Genomic DNA, 23,282 nt, shown 5'->3' with positions numbered 1-23,282 from the left:
AATCTTTGGTAAAGGTTGCTCATGGCTGTAGAGGGGTCTAAAAGTTTACTGGCTAGCAGAGTCACATGTGCTCAGTTCCCAGGAGAAGTAGACATGGCGGATGGATGCCTGGGGCACCTCCGCTGAGAGGCATCTGACCAAAAGAAGCCGTAGCCAAAGAGACTGAGAGTTCTGGCTGCTGTCCTTTTAAGTCTATTCAGCCTACCCACAATGCTTTGCACACCAGCAGTCTGGATTCACCTATAGTCCTCCATGCGCCTGCGTAGATCACTGCACACTCTATCAGCCTTCTGTTGCCAAAGCTGACGTCACCACTGTGATGTCAGGGCATATAGCATCACCACTAGCATATCAAAAACTCAGCCTATGTATTAAAAAGACTCAGTCTGTGCTTTAAAAAGTTTGAGACATTCAATTTTTCCCTTGAATATTAATTAAAGTGATTTATATGACTAAAAATTGATAGTAGTGTACATAAACACCATTCCCACCACCAAAGAACTGTGTCCCATCCCATTCCCCCCCGGCCCCGTGAAGCCGAACACCCACCCTCACTCTCAACTCAGGGTTTTTTGGTGCCCTGCTCCAACCTAGAGATAGAATCTTAAGGTCAATGAATATAAACACGTCCACACCCATTTTATTTAAAATCAGCTTTATTTAATCAGATAAATTTGTTTCACTGCCTCTAGGGTATCAGCACAGAGTTGACACCATTAATGAGAAAAACTTTATTCATTTCTTAGACGCAAAGGGAACAACCTGTCGAATAGCATATTCTTGGGTTTCTTTGTCTCAGTGACTGGACTTAATCTTGTTTGAATTATTTTATTTGTAAAAATTGCAACTCGAGGCAGGAATCCATGAAGACCATCATATAAAATACTTCTTACCTTTTAAATTAATGGCATTTAAAAACCAAAAGCTGGGAGTCAGGTGGTAGCACAGTGGATTGAGTACAGGTGGCGCAAAGTGCAAAGACAGGCGTAAGGACCCTGGTTCGAGCCCCTGGTTTCCCACCTACCGGGGAGTTGCTTCATAGGTGGTAAAGCAGGTCTGCAGGTGTCTATCTCTCCCCCTCTCTGTATTCCCCTCCCCTCTCCATTTCTCTCTGTCCTATCCAACAATGTCAACATCAACAATAATTACAACAATAAAAGAAAAGGGAAAAAAGAGCTTTTTCCTGAAGATATTGAGACAAAATACTTACTGAGAAACATAAAAGGATATTATGTGTTATTTCATAATTCATATACTCAAGAAAAGCCACACAAGAGATATATTTGATAATTCACTAATGCTGATAAATATAACATATCTTACATACTAATTTTAGAGAACCATGAAACATCATATCAACATACATGGCCAATTAGTTTGACTAAAAAGTAATGGCCATACTATCAGGAATGCAGGGTGCTTTGTAAGGTAGGGAGTCTGATAGGACGGGGCAAACCTTTGGGGTTACTCCTGTTCCTCCTTGTTCAACCTCTCCGTAGAGAGACTGACAGGATAAATGCACTCCTCAGGTCAAGCCCTGACAGGCTCTACCACATCCTCACAGTTTCCCGACAAATAATTTTTGAAAGAATGATTTCAGTTGATTTAATTCCTATTACAGTCCTAAAAAAGCAGATACTTTTAATGTCCATGGACTGATCAAACTGAATCTTAAGGAAGTTAAATACACATGCTCAAACTTATAATCAGTAATAAAAGTAGGGGAGTTGAGAAAAAGAGAGCAGGGCATGTGCTGTGTTAGCTTGAACTGATATTCATACTTTTGATAAGAAAACTATATTTAGGTACATTAAATAGACAAATAGCAAACCTGATCTGAGAATAAACTGTATAGCAGAGGAAAGAGAACTGTTAGTACAAAAGTTCTTATTTTCCCAAAGTGAGACACTCGAAACCAATGGTTAGGTTCTTAGGCTAAAGTGGAAATATATCATGTAACTAAACATGACCCAGTTATCCTGAACCTTGAGCCCTGAGGCCACTGGGGAGTAGAAACAGAAGCACCAGTGTTAAAACAAGTCTCCTGACAGTGTGCAGGGAAGCAGGAACTAAGTGGAATCTTGGGTTTCACTGAATTTGGCCAGGAGGGAGGCAGAACAACTGTGTGTATAGAGACAGAGCTTTCCAGGGCTGTACTTGAGCCTGTCTGTCATAAACTTGCTGATTATAACTGGGCCCTACCTGTTCTTAGTGTATCCTGACTACTCTAGCTCCACCTAGGACAATACAGATAGACAAAAAGAGGTGCCGGAGTACCTCTTTAGACTGGCTACTCCTGTGAGGTCCAAGTTATAGGTATACTTCTGTTTGTTATTTCCTTTCATAGGTTAAATCCATATGACTATTTTGCATTTCACATTCCTCTCAACATCTGCTTTGATAAAATCCAGCCTCTGAAATGAGTTTTAGCTACTCATTTAAGACAAAAAAAAAATCTCTGCTGTCACAGAGTCTAAGAGTAGAGTTCAGTAATCGAGTGAGGAGTAAAACACTTAAGACTCACTAACTACACAGACAAGAAATTGGTTATTACTGAGTAGGGGTGGCAGATGCTAAAAATAAAGTTACAACAGATATCCTATTAAATGCTATTATAGCTGTGGGGAATAAATAGCCCCTCTCCCCACAATATTAACAACTCTATAAGTTTCCACATGTATTGTGTTTCATGTTAAATTTATGACAGTATGGGCACTGACTTAGAATTTATTCGATCACTATAGCATAACTGTTGGCATTAAAAACTTAACTTTAATTCATTCAATTATGCAATCTAACACAACTATTAAGGCATTAATGCACCTATCAAACTAGACCACTGAAAAAAATTAAAGATTATATGTAGGTTTGCTATAAAGAGGCAGATATACACCTTAATAAAGATCTATTGTTCACTTCCCCAGAATACAGCATTCTTATAATAGCACCAGCTTTCTGTGGTAAATTACCTCCTCTTCCTACTTTGGGTTCATGTGGTAATCGTGAGGGTGTTGGCTACATGTGATTATTTGGGAGCACTATTTTTCCATCTTGGTTTAGAGATGTGCATAAAATCCCAGACAAATAATAGCCAATTCCTGGACTTTGCTGGAAATACTAGAGTACAAGCTCTCACTCTAGTGGACCAGACATCTGATAAAATTTAAGTCTTGAACTCATTCTTATTGAGAATGATGCCAACTAACCCTCTTGGAAACTGGCTTAAGAGAAGAATGTAAAATTACAAGTGAGGTATCAGATCTTATGGTTTAAAACAACAAGGCTTTTTTTTTTTTTTGTTTTCCTCTCCCCTTTATTGGGGAGGACTAATGGTTTAACAAGGTCTTATCATTGGCAGCTTATGAAAGTATAAGATTATATGTGAACATAAAAGCACTCATCCCACAGTCTTCAAAATCATTTATTTTTAAAAGTCTAATAAATTTTCGAGTAGCAAGATGATGTAACATTCTTAGCAGCCATCTGACAAAAACTGACCATTGTTCTTGAAATTAAAAATCGAATGCAATGTTAAAACATTATCTTCATAATGTATTTAGAATCATATAGTTTCTATTCCCTAGAATTTATTTGTGCCAAATAAAGAACAGAAGATAGCAGCTGATGAACATTTTCTCATAAGACACCTTAATGGTAGCCTTGGGGTAATTAGTTTTATGGGTTTAAAAAGAACATAGTTTTCTTTAGAGTAACAATTTTCTGGTTATAGTGTACTCACTTCTGACATTTCAATTCCTGATTTCAGTGGCTGCACACTGTGCACCTCTGTGCTACACTTGGGACAAGTAAAGTACATGTCAAATAAAAAACTACTCTTAACACAATAGTAACAAAAGATGTGCTCACAACCTATGGTGTGGGGCATGGTGGGCCACTCTCCACATAAAGAACATTCTTTACCACAAGTAGTTAATGTCCTGTCACTATTAGGAGTACCAGTAATGGGAATACACCATGAGGATAACTTGGCTTTCAATTTCTGGATATTAATGAGTGGTAAGAGAAAAATGAGAAATTCAGCAAAACCATGCCACAGAAGTTCCCTATTCATATACTCAAAGCCAACTTCACGTATGCTTTGGGGCTTACAAAATACAGAACGAATGCCTAAAAGACGTTCTGTCAAAGTTGCAAACTTGCCCTTTTGAAGGAAAATCAAGAAATTAATCAGCCCACCTAATTTCAAAACCCCAACTACAAAATTCAAACACTGTTTGACTTTTCCAAATGATACTAAGTGATGATTTCGAAACAAGTCGTAACATCGTTCTTCTAACCACTTTCCACCAATTGTACAGACAGCATACCACAGCTTCTGATTTTTAGTTGGTGGTTGATATTTCAGGTTTGGGGCAAAATCATTTCTGTACTGTATATTCAGAACCGACTGCCCCACAGTGGCATTGTTAGTATAGATGGTGAATCTCCATAAGAAAAGCCACAGGAATGCTTTCACCTCTGGTTCAAAGCGGGCTAACAGACCTGGCTTAAATCCATGCAAGCATTGAGTAAACTGGGACCAAACTAGCTGCTCCAGGGCTTTGTTGAGTTCAAGTGCATCCAACTGACTTATTCTTAGCACTCGCTGCTGTGTCCTCTTCATATTCTCATCTCTGGAACCCATGACTTCTCTGAAGGCCTCTAGGAAAAAAAAAGTACAATTAGGAAGGATGATCAATCGGTTGCAACAACATACCATTTCTGTCACTAATACGTGGACAATGGTGACTCAAGTTATACAGGACATATAGATCCTGATTCTTCTTTAGTGTAAACTTAGCAATGAATAATCACTTCTAATTCGGAGCTTCTCTGCTTCTATTTCTCCTCTACCTTCGTCTTCTATTCATTTTGGTGTTGCTATTGTTAATCCCCATCAAAGGTATAACAGGTTTTAGATAGCTGTATCTTATTTCCATAGATCTGAGTAATATGCCTTGGCCAGATATTTTCGTAGGGAGATAATATAGTCTGGAAACTAGTAAGGACAATGCCAGATAATAGCATGAAGTCCAGACCTCAATTTAAATTCCATCAACTTTATTGATTTTAAAGATACATATTTTCAACATATCTTTTAATCTTTCTCTAATACATCTCTCTAATACTTTCTCTAATACATATCTGTAAAAGAATGTAAAAAGCCAGGGAGATAGCACAGAAGTTTACACAACAGACTTTCATACCTGAGCTTGCTAGGTACCAGGTTGAACCCCTAGCACCAGCATAAGTCAGAGCTAAGTAATGCACAATGCAGTGGTAAATAAATAAATACATAAGAATTTAGAAAATTAAATGAGTCATGTTTATTAATGTATCACAATCCTACAGTGTGATATCACACTACTAAACACTAACACAAAGCAGCATCTTCAAATTTCTGATGTAGAACATATAAATTATCATTTTCTAAATACACTCTGGAAAAGAACAACCCTTTCAGTTGAAATAGAAAAGCTAACTAGTGGTTAGCTAGATTGATAGATTCAGAACATCTTTTGACTGCCCATTATGAGCAAGCCATAGCAAAATATCCTGCTGCTGGTATTAAGTGTACAGACAAGTTTAGATTGTTTATACATTATTAATGAACTGGAAAAAATCTAAATTATAATAAGAAATCAGCTTAAATTGAATTTCTAAAATGGGTTCTTAACATGTGGTACTTGATTATGAGCTGAAGGTCTTTGAAAGTTCTGTATACTAAGGGAACATGAAGTTATAGAGGTAGTACTGGGGCAGAGATAAAGCTAAATTTCAAGGTCATCACTTGGTCACATGGTCTTGAAAAAGTAATTTTTCTAATTCCTTTCTTATTCTCTTAAAAAAAATCAAGTGCTGGAAATAAAATGACTGTTAATATCCTTTCAAATTCTATTATTTTGATGATTTTAACTAAAAGAACGTTAAATGTTATTTGTTAGACTTTAAAAAGAGCTGAAAAGTACACCCAAAAATATCTATACTTTATGAAACTGGAAAATCTTTGATAATTAAATAGATTTTCAAGCAGGAAGCTTTAAAATTATCCAGGGATCTAGGATGACTCAGTAGCAGGGTGTTGTCTATTTAGCAAGTTCAAGCTTATGTAACAAAAATGACTATTAAATACTAAGTTGTTTAGTGTTGTTTTCCTCTCAAAGGAGAGATGTCAGGAATGCTCCTCACTCAAAAATGCCAACCAACTTCTAAAGTGATTTTCCTTTTTTTCTCCTCCCTGAAGCTCCCTCAAAACTTTATAAATATACAGAGGTAACGATTTTTGCTCCAAGTTCTTCTGGCAAAATCTCTGCCTCATACTAGCCAGGAATTATAGTAGAAAAAGGGGAGGGAGGGAGGAAAGGATAGAGAGGGAGATGGAGAGGGTGAGAGACAGAGAAAGAGGGAGACTTCTTTCTCTCTTTAAAAATCTAATTAAAACACAGCAGCACCATATATGTATCTAGTAAGACAAGTCCTTTAGGTATTAAAAAAAAATAATTAACGCAAGTATTCTTGAGTTTTGTAAGCTACATTTTAATTTTGTTGATGACTTTCCTTGAGTATGCTTTATTCTCTAAGTTTGATTTAGTTCCACTTGGGTTTATTATGTCCTTGATCTTGGTGTCATATTAAAAAAATAAGTTACTGTCAAGATTAATGTCAAGAACTTAACTCCGAAATTTTATGCTAGAAGCTTTATAACTTCAGATCTTTATTTAATTCTTTAATGTCTATTAAGTAGATGTTTATTGTTTATGGGAGATGGAAGTCTGTGTCTTTGGCTTATGTATATCTTTTTTTGTCCTTAAAAATTCAATAAAGAGATCTTATCTTTTTGCATTATTTGTTCTTGGATACTCGGTTATAAATTAATTTATTCTACATTTGTGAGTTTTCTATTTTGCATTTTTGATATCTGCTATTGTTATGCCATGCTGCTTATTATTGCTTTGCAATATAATTAGAAAATAAAAAAATGTGAGGATTTCAATTTTGTTCTGCTTTTACATGACAGTATTGGTTATTCAGAACCTTGCTGCTTCCAAATAAAATTTTAAGATTATTCTTAGGAAAAAAAAATCTAATCAATCTCTAAGATTTGTTCTTTGTCCAAAATACCTTTCCAAGTCATTCACTTCTCTAGACTACAAAACTTTTTTTTTCCTCCTAAAATCTGGTTGTTCTGTTCTCTTTTGGCTTATCTTGCTTTTTTCCTTCTTAGCTTCCCCCACACTGAAATTATTCCAAAATGCAAAATTTTCTTTCACTCTAAGCCTTGCTTTCTCTCCCATTCACTTAGATCCATAATGTGACACCTTCTTTAGTTTACTAGTAGACATTTGCTACCTGGTCCCTTTGTCTGGGTAGTCTGCTCCCCTTCAACTGAAAAACTCATGCTAAGATATTAAGGACTGACTTGGATATCATTTCCTACTGATTCTCCTCATTATTTGAGCTGCCTCTGCTAGTCGTCCTCTAACACTATGCTCTTTTTGTACAATATATGTAATGAAATAGTTTAAAATCATCTATTTCTTCTACATGGGAATAAAGTCCTATTGCAACAATTGAATATTGTCATAGTCAAATCTTAGCAGCCAGCCCTGTTCCTGGGACATATAAAAATACTAGCTGAAAGGACAAATTAACAGGATCAAATGAACATGGTGCCATCTTAATAACAGAAAACAATAATACTATTCCAGGCAGAAGAAATGGCAGACAGTGAAGACTGGGGATCGCAAAGATAAACTATAAGTCTGGAAAGGAAACCAAGGGAATTGACCCTACAGGTCCTAAAAGTCAAAATGGAGAATCCATATTTTATAAAGGAGGTAGCGGGCAGTCACTGAATAGTTATAAGCAAAGAAATAATCAGATCTGCATTTTATGTTGTTCTGGCCACATAGAGGATGAATTAAAGTCTGAAAGATTGAAGTAGTAAAGATAAATAGTTAAATGATTGTTAAAATGATCTAGTGCGAAACTAATGGTGGTCTAAATTAGAAAGGTGTCAGTGGGGATGGAGAGAAACAGCTTTGAAAGATATGAGGTGGTAAAATTGACACAATTTAGTGAGGAATAAGGCAAGAATAACTGATGTAAGTAATTGAGTGGTTGGTAGTACAGCTTTCTGAAATAGAAAACACATGCAGAGATATAGATTTGAAGGGAAAGATAATAAACACATGCTGCTCCAGAGATCTGAGGAGCCTATGAGACATCTCAGTGGAAAAATTTCAGTAGGCAGGTATGTGTGTATGAGAGAAAAAAATCAAGGTGGAGATTTTGAGTATGAGGCCCTTCTCATTTGACTAGTATATCTTCAATTAACTTTATGCCTTTAAGTGCTAAGATCAAGAGGGGAGTGATATAAATAAGGGGCTCTTTTCACTTACAACACACTGAATTTTCTTTGTAACAATATACTTTTATTCTTACAGTTTTCCTATTCCAGCTACTGTGCCATTTCATTTGTAAGTTCACCAACATCACACATATCTTTTCACTTCCAATCTTTCTATGGTGTGATCTTCAACATCACTGTCCTGTTGTTTTCACTGTAGCTCTTGAACTTGGTGTTCATCACAGTCACATGGAAGAGATATTGAAGGGCCTTCCTCAGTCAGAAAGTTTCTGATTCATTAGGCCCAGAACAGCAGCCACAAATTTGCATTTCTGACATGTTCTCTGGTGATGTTAAAAATTATCAGCCTAGTCTATTTGAAAGCAGAATTCTTTTTATTTTTTTTGCTTCATGTTTAACACTCAGTTTACTAGTGCATGTCAGCCCTCTGAAGCATTTCTAGTGAATTCTCACTCCTATGTCTATAAGCACTGTTAACAAATCTTGCACTACCTCAGGCTTTCCATGCATGTATGTATGTATTTTGGCACCAGGGGCTTGATGCTAGCACTACGAATCCACAGTTCCTGGTGGCCATTTTAATTTTTCCCCCTCCTATTTTTATTTGATAGGACAGAGAAGAATTCAAAGGGGAGGGATAGATAGGGAAGGGAGAGAGAAAAACAGACACCTGCAGACTTGCTTCATCACTAGTGAAGTATTCCCCCTACAGGTGAGGAGCAGGGCTCAAACTCAGGTCATTGTGCATTATAATGTTTGTCCTCAGTTGGGTCTCACTGCCTAGCCCCCCTAATTATTAGTATGTATTCATTTTATTTATTTATTTATTTTCTCTTTTGTTACCCTTGTTTTGTTGTTGTTGTAATTATTATTGTTGTTATTCATGCCGTTGTTGTTGGATAGGACAGAGAGAAATGGAGAGAGGAGGGGGAGATAGAAAAGGGAAGAGAAAGACAGACACCTGCAGACCTGCTTCACTGCCTGTGAATCGACCCCCTTGCAGGTGGGGAGCCGGGGGCTCGAACCAGGATCCTTCTGCTGGTCCTTGCGCTTTGCGCCACCTGTGCTTCACCCGCTACGCTACTGCCCAACTCCCATATGTACTCATTTTAAGACAGAGGCAGGGAAAGAGAGTGAAGGAAATCACAGCACTAAAGCCTTCTTCAGTGTCTTCTCCAATGTCGTGGGTGCACAGGATCTAACCTGGGTTGTCCATATGGCAAAGATGCACAACGTCCAAGCTACTTCTCTGCCCAACTTTCTTTTTTAAGTAGTTCCTGTGATATCTGACCCATTCATGGACTCCATAAACTTTATGAACATTTGTAATAAGTGTGCTTAACCAGGTGCACCACCACATAGCCCCTCTTTATGAACATTTGTACAACCTAGCTCTGCTAGACGTTTGGGATACAGAAATAAATAGATCCTGACTCTTGTTTATGGATTGTAACCAAAGTCCGCAAGGGAGGCAGGAAAATAAATGAATGAATAAGAGCAGTAACAGAGAAATATGTATTGAAGATTTTCAAAGTAATCACATAACATTAGAAGTATTTCAATAGAAAAAGGACTAAAAAAAAATCACATAAAACATCATTAAGATAAATATTCTACTTGCTCCTTTCTGCAGTTTACATTTTCTCCAACTTGTGTTACAATGATGAAATGAACATTAAACTATTTGAAAAACCTAAGTAAATCAAAATCAACAAAACTACTAGCCACACTTGCTTTATTACCTCTTTCTTACCTGACCATTACTACCCTGTGATAAACTGAAAGCTCCTCAGAACTAATCTAACCCAATTCTGTCTCCATCTCTGTAACTTGCACAGCACACTATCAGTCCCCCACCCCCTGTGAAATCTAATTCCAGAAAATCCTCTAGTTATGCTTCTCTGCTTTTTCTTGAATACCTAAAATAGTTTCTCTACCGACTATTCCTATTGCCCTTAACTGTCTAGCCTTCACATTCCAACAGTTTCGACATCCTCCATAAAACCATCATAACTAGTCCCAACTTCCATAATCAACAATTTGAGCTCTTAACAATGATACCACAACAGAGCCCTCAACAATTGGTGCTATGATTTTAGTCATCTGGTTAGATTTTCATTCCCTAAATTAACTCTAAGCTAACTACTTAATAGCTAATTATAAAGACTAGTAACGTCTCTTACAATTGTTAAGGGGAAATGCTATTTAAATTTATTTCTCAAAGCACCTGCTGCCAACTACAAAAGGAATTTTGATACCTAGCTCAGTTTTCCTTAGGCAAAAACTAGTAAATCCATAATGACTCATGATGTGTGAATACAGTATAAGAAAATCCCATACTGTAACATCTTTCCTAGATTTCATATTTTGAGGACAGTATGACAAAAGCAGCTCTTTTATTGTCAAAATACTCCATGAAAGCATCAGCCACACCAGATATCAGCATTAAGTCTAACAATACATGTACCTTCCTCTCAGTTCATAACCCTGATATTGAATCTAGATGAATGGCTGCTTTTTGTCAGTCGAATATTAGGTAAAATATATAGCTTGTGGATCAGTTATGTTAAACTTGTGTATTATAATACAAGCATTACTATTACTTCCACATTCACACTGATTGATATTTTATTGACTTCATGGAATTTACTCAAAGGCAGGCTCACGGTAGCTGCTCAAACAATGTTTCTGGATCTTTTGGAATGAGCACTTCTGTAGCTTATCAATGCACTAGCAGACGACTGTATGAGAGTCTTAGATAAGTTGGTGGGTGAGGAAAAATAACTCTTCTTCAGGATCCCTATTTATATAGTGAGAAAAGAATCACCTATATTAAATTCCTTGATTTTGAAGGAATCATTTGTAAGACCCAGAATAGACAGACATTTCTTAACAGCTGCCAGAAAAGGAAACTTATAAACTTATAAGCAATCCAATATTTAACAATTCTTATTATCAAAAAGTTATTTTTCACTCCTTCCGTTACAATTTAACATTTTTTTCTTTCCTCTGTTTCTCCCCAAACTTGGCCTCAGTGTAGATTAAGAACAGCTGGGCTTAATCTCCTTCCTCTGTAAAACTCCTTACTAGACCAAAAGACTGTTAATAGACTGCTTTTCCATCTTTGCCTTTCCAAATGAAGAATCTCTCTCCCTCTCCCTCTCTCTCAGTCCTAGGTAATGTTTTTCAACATTTAAGTTATTTTATCACTTCCTTAGTTATAAACACAGGCCTGTTCATGACACACCATAGTCTGTCAATGTGGAATACCCTCTAATATTCTGTACTTCCATTTAGGCCATTATAATGGAGTGGAACAAAAACAGATTTAAAATCTATCAGATCTGGGCTCAAGTTCCAACTTTGTCACTTACATCCTACATGATTTTATAATAGTCATTAGTTCAGATTCTTTTAGAACTTGGAAATAACAGTAAACTCACAAAATTGTTGAGATTAAATCAGATAATGTTCTAAGAGTGTCTTGGAAACTTTAAAGCACTCTTATCATTACATTATTGCTGCCTTGGCTGAGGGATAAACATAAGAAGACTCCAAGTTAATTTTGGCAAATGCCATTTCAAAAAACTGAACTCTTCATTGCTATTCATTTTAATAACTCAACCTGCAGTAACAGAATTCTCCCTCACCCCACCCCCAGAAATATTGACCACCATTAAAGTATAATTGTGGTAACAAAACAGTGAACACGATGCAAAGACATGGTACAGAAGAAATCATAACATTCTTAACTTGCATCTGATTCACATGGAGATGTTAAGAGTGGAGATTCTGGAAAGATGTGCGATGAGTCATAGCATGACCTATTGGCTATTTAATTCCCATCAACAGGGTTGTGCCTGAGGCATCAACCAGAGGCAGAGATACTTTAGTTCTAAAGTACAATGGTACTGTCTAATTCTAAGGTGCTTAATTATGTAGAGTATAGTACAGTCTAAGGCAAGCATTCAACCTTGGTTCACCACCAACACACTACATTCACCTATATAACTACATGAATTCCACACTCTTCTCCTTTCTGAAAGACATAATTATTCTGAAATATTAGCAATTAGAAAAGAAGAGTTGTTTTTTAAAATACTATTTTCCCCAATAAAGTCACTAAAATAAATTTAAAAAGCAAATTATGCATACACACACACACACATACACACAAATATACATATGGATAGGCATAGAAACTCAGTTAAACTGGCTGTATATCCCTCAACCCTTCACTGCTATACAAACAATATTTTCCCATAATAGGAATAAAATATAAAAGAATGCCACAAATGCTTTTAAATGTTTTATTTGCAATATAATACAGTTTCTTTTTAGTGAATTCTAATTCTCTGGCAAGTGATTACTTAATTTAACCAACATTTACTGAATACCTACTAAATCCTAGATATTCTAGGGAGCCAATTAAAATATTCAACTCACTGCTAACTTCTTCTGTTCAGGCATTTAAAAAGAATTAGATATTACTGTAATCAGGACTAGTCATTGTTTTCTGAAGCAATGAATGGATCTCAAAATGTCAAAATAATATAATGGGTCACAAACCTCACCAGGCAGAAAGGAGATAAACTGAATTTAAGGCAAAGGAACAGGTTGTGCAAACACCAGAATGTGCAAGCCATGAAACCTGGCCATGGTCTATCGGAGAGATAATGATGATTGGTTCCAACATGAGCAGAATCCTTGGATACTTAATCCTCTTTGATGTACTTGCAGTTGTTATCTGGAAGCAAAGAAACAAGTCATTTGCTGTGAGTAGAGCAAAACAGGATGGTAAGATCTGAAAGGCCATCTAAAAAGACCCCCTTTATAAAAACTGCACTGATTTAGAAGGCATAAATAATTACTGAGATGTAGCAGTATACAATTTACAAGGTGAAGATTAACATAGCATAAGAGAGTTCAATAAGACCAAAGGAAAGAAAAACTAAATTTCAGAAATACCAGTTACAGGGCTCCTGCTATTCAAGGGACTTAGCTACGGTGCTAACAACTTTCTTGAAAAGTCAAAGCAATTTAATTTGCTTCCTTGAGAAGAATGAAAATTAAAAAGATCACAGTGTCATCACAGTTAAAAAAAAAAAAATTCCACCCTCATACCTATGGACATCTATATTTGACAAGGGCCCAAACTATTAAGTGGAGAAAGGAGCGTCTCTTCTACAAATGGTGTTGGGCAAAGTGGGTTGAAACATGCAGAAGAATGAAAGGGAACCACTACATTTCACCACACACACAAGTAAATTCAAAATGGATCAAGGATTTAGATATTTTACCAGAAACTATCAAATAGTTAGAGGAAAATATTGGCAAAACTCTTTTCCTTCTAAGTTTTATAGGAATCTTCAATGATTCAAGTCCAATTGCAAGAAAGATAAAAATAAAAATAAACCGATGGGACTATAGCAAATTGAAAAGTTTCTGCACAGCAAAAGAAACCATCCAAACAAAGAGACTCCTTCCTTACAGAATGGCTGATCTTTACATGCCATTACCAGACAAAAGGTTAATACTCCAAATATATAAAGAGTTTTCCAAAAAAAAAAAAAAAGAGACCTCTTCCAAAAATGGGGAGAAGATATGAACAGACTATTCACCAAAGAAGAGATCCAGAAAGTCAACAAACATATGAAAAAATGCTCAAAGTAATTGTCAGAGGAATGCAAATAAAGACAACAATGAGAAACTACTTCACCTGTGAGAATATCATATATCAAAAATGATAACAAATGCTGGAGAGGTTATGGAAGGAACTCCAGCATGCTGGTGGAAATGTAAATTGGTCCAACTCCTGTGGAAAGCAGTCTGGAGTACTCTCAAAGGCTAGAAATGGTCCTGCCCTATGACCCTGCAATTCCTTCCTGGGAATATATCCTAAGAAGTCAAACACACTCATCCAAAATATTTGTGAATACCTATGAGCATAGCAGCACAACTTGTAAATAGACAAAACCTGGAAGCAACACATGAGTGGCTGAGAAAGTTGTGGTATATACACAATGGAGTATTACTCAGCTATTAAGAATATTACTCAGCTATAACCTTCTTCACCTCATGTTGGATGGAACCCTGTTAAGTGAGGTAAGCCAGAAAGAGAAGGTTGAGTATGGAACGATCTCACTCATACACAGAAGCTGAGAAGTAAGAACAGAAGGGGAAACACAAAGTAAAACTTGGACTGGGTTTGGTATATTGAACCAAAGTAAAGGATTCTGGGACAGGGGATAGGTGGGTATTTTAGGGGATAGGTGGTACATGATGGTGAAGAAGGACCTAGATGGGGGGGGGTTGAATGTCTTGCAGAAAACAGAAATTTTACACATGTATCAACAACTGTTATTTACTGTTTACTATAAACCATTAATCCCCTCAAAAAAAAAAATCCCAAATTTTTTTGTGCTTTGATTGAATGTGATCCACATCAAGTCTTTTTTTTTTTTTTTACTATTTATTTATTTGTTCCCTTTTTGTTGCCCTTGTTGTTTTATTGTTGTAGTTATTATTGTTGTCTTTCTTCGTTGTTGGATAGGACAGAGAGAAAGAGAGAAATGGAGAGAGGAGGGGAAGACAGAGAGAGGGAGAGAAAGATAGACACCTGCAGACCTGCTTCACCACTTGTGAAGCGACTCCCCAGCAGATGGGGATCGGGGGATCGAACCGGGATCCTTACACCGGTCCTTGCACTTTGTGCCACCTGTACCTAACCCTCTGCGCTACTGCCCGACTCTGCCCACATCAAATCTTGACTACTCTTTGTACTTTATTTTCAAGAATATAATTAAAGCAAAGCAAGCATTAGTAAACCCCTTAATATTGGTGCTTTTAAAACAGTATTCAATTTCACAAAACTAGACTCAAATAGTTAAAAAAAAAAAAATAAACTACTTAAATAGTTAAAAAAAATAGACTACTTAAATAGTTAAAAAAAAAAGTTTTTCTCTCTGCTAAACTGGGGTTGTTTTGAAGTGAAGCAAAGAAGAAAACACCATTAAATTTAATTTGGACAAATTTTTACAGGACACACACAAAAAGAAAGAAAGGAAGAAAGAAAGAAAAGGCAATGCTTCCCCCCTACTAATGTCATGGACTTTTATTTACTTTAATTATTTTTTACAATCTTCCCCTTACTAAACTATTCTAATTTAAAACTAAAAGATTAGCCAAGGGAAACCATTTACTAGCCATGCAAACAGACTTAATCTTAGAAATAATTAAAAGTATAACTGCCATTTAAAAAAAGTCTAATGGCATGAAATAATATTAATGTTCAATGGTAGATACTACTATGCTAAGATATGTGAAAAAGATGCTTAAGGCAAAATCAAGACCAGATAAAAAGTATGGCATCTACTAGGGCTGGTATGATTAACTTGTCACATAAATATGTTTAAGACAAAATGATCTAGCACTAAAACTATTTAAAAAGGTCTCCTGCTGACATTTTATCACTAGACATGTCACACTGCTTTTCTTTCACAGAAAACTGAAAATTCGTTTACCAGGAACAGTGATATATAACCATATCCCTTAGGTAACTCAAGCTTTCCTTTTACATGTTTTATTCCCCCAAATAAAACTTTTGTCACTTATATCACATTCCAAAACCAAAACAAAGGATTGTATCTCACCAGAGGAGGAATTTTTCAGGCTGTACTTGAGAGCTTTTAGTGAATATAGTGCAAATTATGAATGAATATATTTTATTTAAAAACATGTTATTGATAGAAATCTATCAATAATAGTGTGGGTATTGTCAAGGCCCTGTCAATATTAATGTAATTATGATTAAGGGGATAACATGGATTTTCAGCCATAATACCAAGTAACATCTCTTCCATAGCTGCTATCAATATACACATTACTATTGACCTGTTCTGAAACTCTCAGTACTAGATGTAATACCATTAGGCATTTTTGTCAATGCACACTGCTTACAAAACTCTACATTTAAATTTATAGCCTTGTAAACTTCATCAGCAGAGACATGCAATTCTCAAATCTCTAAGACATCAGATCCATCCATGCACCCCAGCTAGGCCATCCTTTTCTACTTCCACAAAAGTCAACGAATTTTTCATATGACTATACTGCAACCAGTGAATGAGATCATATATTCATATGCTTCCCACTACATTTAACATTTTTAAATTAACATTTCATATAATGAGGTTACGTGAATAAAGTTCTTTATAGAGAACGTACACTTTGACCTAGACCCCTTTTTATTTCCTTGGTGAAGTCAGATAGATTTAGAGTCCATTGTATTGAAATCAATACTAATAAATGGAACGTGCATCAAAAAGGGATTTAAAAGGACACAGATTCCCAGAACACATTTCAAACACAAGAAAAAGAGAAAAAACTATGGTTGAGACCTATTAGAACATTTTGACCTCTCGCACATTGTGTAAGTTTAGAAATAAACTACTATATGTTCAAGTCCCACTCTGCCAGACTTGCTAATAAGCAGCTTGTCACTATACAAGTGTTCCTTTTTTTTTTTTTATCATCACATATAAACTAGCTTCAATAGCCTACTGATCCCCAAAGTAATCATTTAGATACAGATAAGACAAGAGAAATGTTAAATTTGTGTCTCTAAGTTACTCTTAAATTCAATGCAATCCTCATCAAAATCCAAACAGGAGTTTACTGTTGGCAGTGGGTCTATGACAAAATTTCTAAAGTACATCTCAAACTTTCAGACAGATAGCAAACTATTATTTCTCAAAGGAAAGGAGGAAAAAAAAAAAAAAGGGAAGGAAAGGATTCAATTTAAACATTGTTAACCAATGTTTAATGTTTAAGACTACAACTGTCTTTACACAATTAAGCACCTTACTTATTTCACTTAGGATTATTTTATTTAAGGTCTTAAAACTAACACAAGCTATCTATTTTAAACCGTGAAATACACAACTGGAAATTGAAATTGAAATCCAATTTCCAGTACTTTGGCCTAGTCTCAGAAATACATGTTTAAGAGAACACAGGATACTGTAACCTTTTCTTTCAGAAAGCTGATACTACTTGGGTCTTTAAGAGAGACAGCATATTTCAAAGACAAAGAGCAGATGTCAGAGTGCATGGGGGGAAAATACATATATGTACAGAGTGTATGTATGGAAAGCTAAATTGGTGCTGAGTACCTCTGTATTCTATGCTGGTCTTACCAATAGCCAGTGTGACTTTGAACAAGTCATTTTACTTTTTGACTTTTCAGCAACTTATTAAAAAAAAAAAAAGTAACTGTAAAATGCTAAATTCCTACAATCCTTAATTTACTTTTTTTTTTTTTTTTTTTTGCCACCAGAGTTATTGCTGAGACTCCATGTCTGTACGACTTCACTGTTCCCGGTGGACACTTTAGTACTTCCCAGGAGGGACAGAGACAGACACTGTAGCTCCTCAGACATTCAGGATGCTTTAATCTCTTGTGGGTGGGTACATGGTAAAATGTACACTTTACCAGAAGCGTTATCTCCTGGTCCCCTTACAATAATTAATCTTCTAGAAGAACTTTAAGGAAACCTTGGAAGGAGAAAATACTAAAAGAATAGCTATTTTCAGCTCTGGAAGTGGTCATGTTGATAATGGACTAAAAGGTTGAAAATGTTTGGAAAAGGCTTGCGGAACTGAAGAAATCAGAACAGAATATGTGAGAGTAAAGCATATTCTTCCTAAGAAGACAGAACCATTACAGAAGCTTATCGTTAAGTTCTCAACTGTAGTAAATGCATACCAACGACAAGTGTGAATAAGCAACTACCATAAATGTCCTCTGCAAAAATAAATATTAAATCTTTGAATCCAAAAATAATATTTATTCCCAGTTATAGGTTTTAAAATAAGAACATGACGGTATAAGAAACTTACCTGACTTAAGCTAAACTACAAGAGAGAAGTAAAATAGTCATGCTCTGAACAAGAGTCCTATACTCAGAGGTAGCTACGGTGGACCAGGCTGGCAATACTGTTCACCTTAAGAGAATGTCTGATTGACACAGGGTCCAGTCTGGCCCTCACCACACTGGATGCAATGGTGTCTTTAATTCACATCTCTCTCGCTCTGTCTCTATCTGAAAAAGTTAGCAGTAAATCCAGAGCAGTAAATCCTAGGGAAGAATTTTTTAAAAAAGGGATAAATAGACAATTTAGGATTACACCACTGAACAAGTAAATAAGGCTATTTTAATAGACTAAGTAAAAACAAAGTAAAGGCATAAGCCAGAAATACAATAAAAATTCCAATTCAAAGAGGAACAAGCAAGAGCCACATGTATCATAACAAGCATATCTTTAGTACTCTTTAAATGTATTTTAATTTTGTATTACCATGTGCAAGGACCCTGGTTTAAGCCCCTGCTAACCACCTGCAGGGGGGGAAGTATCATGAGTGGTCAAACAAGACTGCAGGTGTCTCTCTTTCTCTCTCCTCCTTTCTCAATTTCTTTTCTAATAAAATAAAATAAAATAAAAAGGAAAGGAAAGGAAAAATGGCTGCCAGAAGTGGTGCATTTACAGTGCTGACAGAGTCCCAGGGCTAATCCTGGTGGCAAAAAACCAAAACCAAACAGAAAATAAAAGGAAATTATTGACATGGCTATTTGGTAAATTTGTATCATATTCAATCCTGTGGAGGTCACAGCTGTTGTGTTTTATTTCCTTTTAAGGTCATTCAAAAACTGGATTACCAGTCAAGAAATACAGATGCAGAAAGAAAATGGTTAAGTTTCCCTTTTTGCCTAGAATGGATCTCCTCTACATTCCATGTCCCTGCTTCTATACCCCACACAAAGAGATGAACACCAAGTCAGGTCAAAATGAATATGCAAATGAAGAAAGGAGGTGTAAAAATTAACTGGACTACTATGAAAATATACTATGTCAAGACAGTGGGAATTCATCTATCTAATTGGGGAGGAATAAGTATGCATAATGAAAGCAGAATGACTCTAGAAATGGTACATTTTAATGATTTAACAGTAAGACAAAAGTAATGACAACTTTGATGAAATTCTCTCTTACCTCACAGGCCAGCCAGGTAAGAAGGGAGCATTCTGAAAAAGAAAATGAATTTAAAAGGATAAACAAACAAAAAAAACAAAAACCATGGGATATATAAAACACAGCATGTGTGGATGGGAAAATGTGGAGAAAAAAATAATTAACAGCCCACAGCAGAAGGACAGAGGTTGCTAGAGAACTTCTTCGTATACTTTATTCCCATATATAAAAATCAGTGATGGCAAATGAGGTTACAGACCTGGCAAAAGCAGCAGCTCAGGGTTTCCCCTACATGGTTTCTTTCACATTTTAAAGGAATCGAAAAGGGAAACACAGTGATTAGAGTTTGTTCTCACTTCATGGAAAAGTGGAAAGGGGACATCCTGATTACAGTTTGCCCAACCAAGATAAGGGGGGGCTGATTTAGAGCAGTGCTTTTGTTAAGAAATAGTAATCGTACACTATTTCTGGTGTTAAATGAACCTGAGGTAAGTGGGATACAGAGGGGAGTAAAGAAAGTTTAGAAATCCTTATATTGACAGGACAACATGGGGTAAGTACTCAGAATTTTTAACAGATTGTAGGCAAGGCAGTTAATGTCTTTAAATTCAGCTAGTAAATACATATTGGAAAGAGTTGTTTTCCCTGTTGAAGATACCACTATGAATTTCAAATGTTAAGCAAAAACGTTATGGTTAAAATAGAACAAGAGACATAAAGAATTCTGAGCTAAAGAATTAGAATTGAAATTTGTATTATACCAAGGAAATTGAATACACTGAGGCTCTGAGTAACACATTACCAGAAACACATCTTTACTAACAGCTGTAAATGAGTTAGGGGATAGCTCAATGGTTATGCAGAATTGAATGAAGGTGGGGAAGATAGCATAATGGTTATGCAAACACTCTCATGCCTGAGGCTCCAAGGCCTCAGGTTCAAGCTCCCACAACACCTTCAGCCAGAGATGAGCAGTGCTCTGGTAAAAAAAGTAAATAAAATTAAAAATATATATATATATATTTATCTTGAATGAAAGAAACCCCAGCTTCAATGCCCTATTCAACCAATGGCCAGAATTAAGCAGTGCTTTGGCAAAATAATAATAATGAGTAATTAATACAACAAATATGTTTGCTAGAAGGAAAAATAGAGCAAGAGCACCTAGTTTAAGATATGAATTGAATTTTTTTAAGCAGAGCACACTAACAGCCCTTGTATGGTTCCATAAAATGTCTACATGAGCTTTTCTATTAACAAGTTTTCAAACTATACATTGAGTGCTACCCCGTATTTCTAAAACTGAAGATTATAAGGCTAAGAGAGTTAGATAGCTGATGAAAAACCAGAATCAGGACTAGAACTCACTTCTCTTAACTTGTTCTGGCACTATCTCAACTATGTCCTATGTCCGATTACTTCTATTTTTGTTGCTTTTTATTTTACGGAAAGACAACATGAAGGTGGTGGTGTATGAGACAGCTACAGGACTTGGTTATCAGTCATTTTAACGTGGAAATGGCCGTGTGATGTTCGGAAAGCCCCTACCCCCAAACATCAATACCAATTCAACTCCATCCCAAGCCAGATGAGAGAACCAAGGACAACCTCGTGGTCAGTGGAGTTGTGCCAGTGTCTCTCAGTCTTTTCTCTCCAAATAAAAGATAAAATAAAAATTACATGGGTTCTTGTTGACTGTGTAAACTCCACTGCCTCTGTTCTTTCAAATCCTTTCGAGCTCAAGATCATTCAACTTTGATTTTTCTTGATATAACTGACATTATAAGCGAGATTAGAAATAACATAAAACACAACTGACAAGTCAGCTATCCCAAGTTTATTAGTCAGGTTTAGCTAAAGGAAAGCATTAGGAAAAGTTGTTTATAGACTACAAACTGGTGTGCATTGAGTCTCAGGCTCACTGTAATTGTTTGAAATTGTCATGGTAAAAAAAAAAAAAAAATCAAAAGGCACCACAGAAAAATACCAGAACTTAAACATGGAACAACTTGGTCCTGCTCTGAGAAGTTCTCTCACTAACTCTTCTACTTTTGCGAAATCGCATCTACATCAATAGACAAAAAGTACATTTTGGGTCTCAGAAGAAAAACATTAATCCCTCTCACATTACCATATTTTGGAAATGTATGTTAAAATACAGCACACTCATCGCAATTTTATAGAAACATTCTCAAGAGCTGCTCTTCCACAAGAAAATCAAAACTTACAAAAACGTTCAGCAACTTACACTTTTTTTTTTTGGTAGCAAATGTAACACTTTACACGAACCATCAGATACTAAACTTGAAGGATTCTAGTAATAAGACCTTCATGAAAGATAGTTCTCACCACCGTGAAGTGGGAACACATCAGAAGCTGATCTCGAGAAAGTCACTGGGTGGAATGCAAAAAAGCAGCGCAAGCTGGGCAGCTTCCCAGCTTTCTCTTTTTTAAATGCTGTGACTCTTCGACTATCTTTAGGATTTGAGGTTTGCTTCCTCCTCTTTTGCCAAATCGGGAAGACTTGGGTTTGTCTCCGGGAAGACAGTAAGCCAATAGTTACAGAGACCACGACAAAGTCGTGAAAACAGCACGCCCACCCAGCTGTATGAACAGAGCTTTGCACTCTTGACTCCTCTAGGGCAGACACTGACCTTAGGAGTCTGCGAAACGCCCACGCTCCGGATAACTTTTTCTGAAACATTCCCTTAACAGCTTGACTTTTCCTAGCCGAAGCTGGGCTACCCAAACTTCCGGAACTCGCAGGCTTCCGGAGCGACTCAGGACCCGGAAGTAGCAGAACATGAACAGGGGGAATGTGGGGGAGAAGGCGGGGAGTAAACCAGCCACAACACTTGAGCTCACTGCCGAAGGCCGGGGTAGGTTCTGCGGATGGAAAAGCCGAGCAGCCGAAGAGCCGAAGGGGACATGGGAGCGCGGTGATTGGTCGGCTTGTCCTCGCCGAGGAAAACCGTATCTGATTGGCAGGAGGAGTCGCGAACTGGCCGGCTGAGGTCGGCGGCTGAGCTTGCAGAGAGGTCTTGGTGTCCAGGGGCCGCGGGGAGTGCGGGGGCCTCGGAGGGCAGGGCTTTCCTCGCCTGCAGACGCAGCGGCGGGCCGCCGGGTGGCAGCGGGCGCCTCCGCACGCCTCGCTTGCGCTGCGTGGAGGACCCACCCTGGGATGATCTGGGGGCCGCAGCATCCAAGTTGGGATAGTTGCGTGCGTCTCGGGTGCCCAGGGTGGATCACCTCTCGCGGCTCTGCCAGGCACGTGGCCCCATCTAAGCTTCCTTCCAGCAGTGCCCGCGGGCTGGGTACGAGTTGGTGATCACCGGGCGGTAGAGGGGCTCACATTCAGCCCCTGGAGTCTTGAGAGGCACGCGCAACCTAGTGTGACCCACTCCGGGGACACGGAACTAGAATTTTCTAGCACTCAGTGGAAGCAGCATCCACTTGGTACGTGCATTTTTTTTTTTTTTAATGTTTAACTGACATGAACAGCCCCTCTCACTGCCTTCCCTTTCTGTTGCATGGATGGCAGTCTGCTCTGAGCTTTCAAGGAAAGTCTTTCAGTGAAGTCGGTCATGACATTTCCTCACCACCCGCACTCCCCTCTTGACCTCACCAAGGAAGCACTCGATTTTACAACAGCTTTGTTAGATCTCTAGAACCTTTCCTGGAGAAGCTGAGTTACAAGAAAGCTTAAACCGAATGCAACACGTGACCTTGGAAATGGCTTGATAGGTAGAGCCCGAGCTGCATGCTTGAGCTGGATCTTGGGCACCACATATACAGGAGTAATTTGCAGTTCTCGCATTGATTAATGCCACATATTATCCACAACTGTGGAAAAGATTCTGAGTTACCACTCAAAATATAT

The 23,282-nt window shown here is 37.2% G+C and overlaps 1 protein-coding gene across 4 annotated transcripts; it reads right to left on the bottom strand.

The window, feature by feature from the left end:
- Positions 1-3,405: 3,405 nt before the first annotated feature.
- Positions 3,406-22,249, bottom strand: PEX2 (peroxisomal biogenesis factor 2). 4 transcript variants are annotated; one of them, XM_060199873.1, is made up of 5 exons: positions 22,057-22,249; positions 19,424-19,455; positions 14,091-14,269; positions 12,946-13,118; positions 3,406-4,660 (listed from the first exon to the last, which is right to left on the bottom strand). In XM_060199873.1, exons 4-5 carry the CDS (start codon positions 13,015-13,017, stop codon positions 3,725-3,727), a joined length of 1,008 nt encoding a protein of 335 aa, XP_060055856.1. In that variant the 5' UTR covers positions 13,018-13,118; positions 14,091-14,269; positions 19,424-19,455; positions 22,057-22,249; the 3' UTR covers positions 3,406-3,724. The 4 variants fall into 4 exon arrangements, with proteins under 4 accessions (XP_060055856.1, XP_016044921.1, XP_060055861.1 ...); XM_016189435.2 differs by lacking the exon at positions 14,091-14,269; XM_060199878.1 differs by lacking the exon at positions 14,091-14,269 and having other exon boundaries at positions 12,941-13,118; positions 22,057-22,244.
- Between the last annotated feature and the right edge of the window lie 1,033 nt (positions 22,250-23,282).

This window comes from Erinaceus europaeus, chromosome 1, assembly GCF_950295315.1.
Source record: "Erinaceus europaeus chromosome 1, mEriEur2.1, whole genome shotgun sequence".
NCBI classification, from domain to species: domain Eukaryota; kingdom Metazoa; phylum Chordata; class Mammalia; order Eulipotyphla; family Erinaceidae; genus Erinaceus; species Erinaceus europaeus.
The sequence above is the reverse complement of the archived record's forward strand: the minus strand, read 5'-3'. Positions and strand labels throughout refer to the sequence as shown.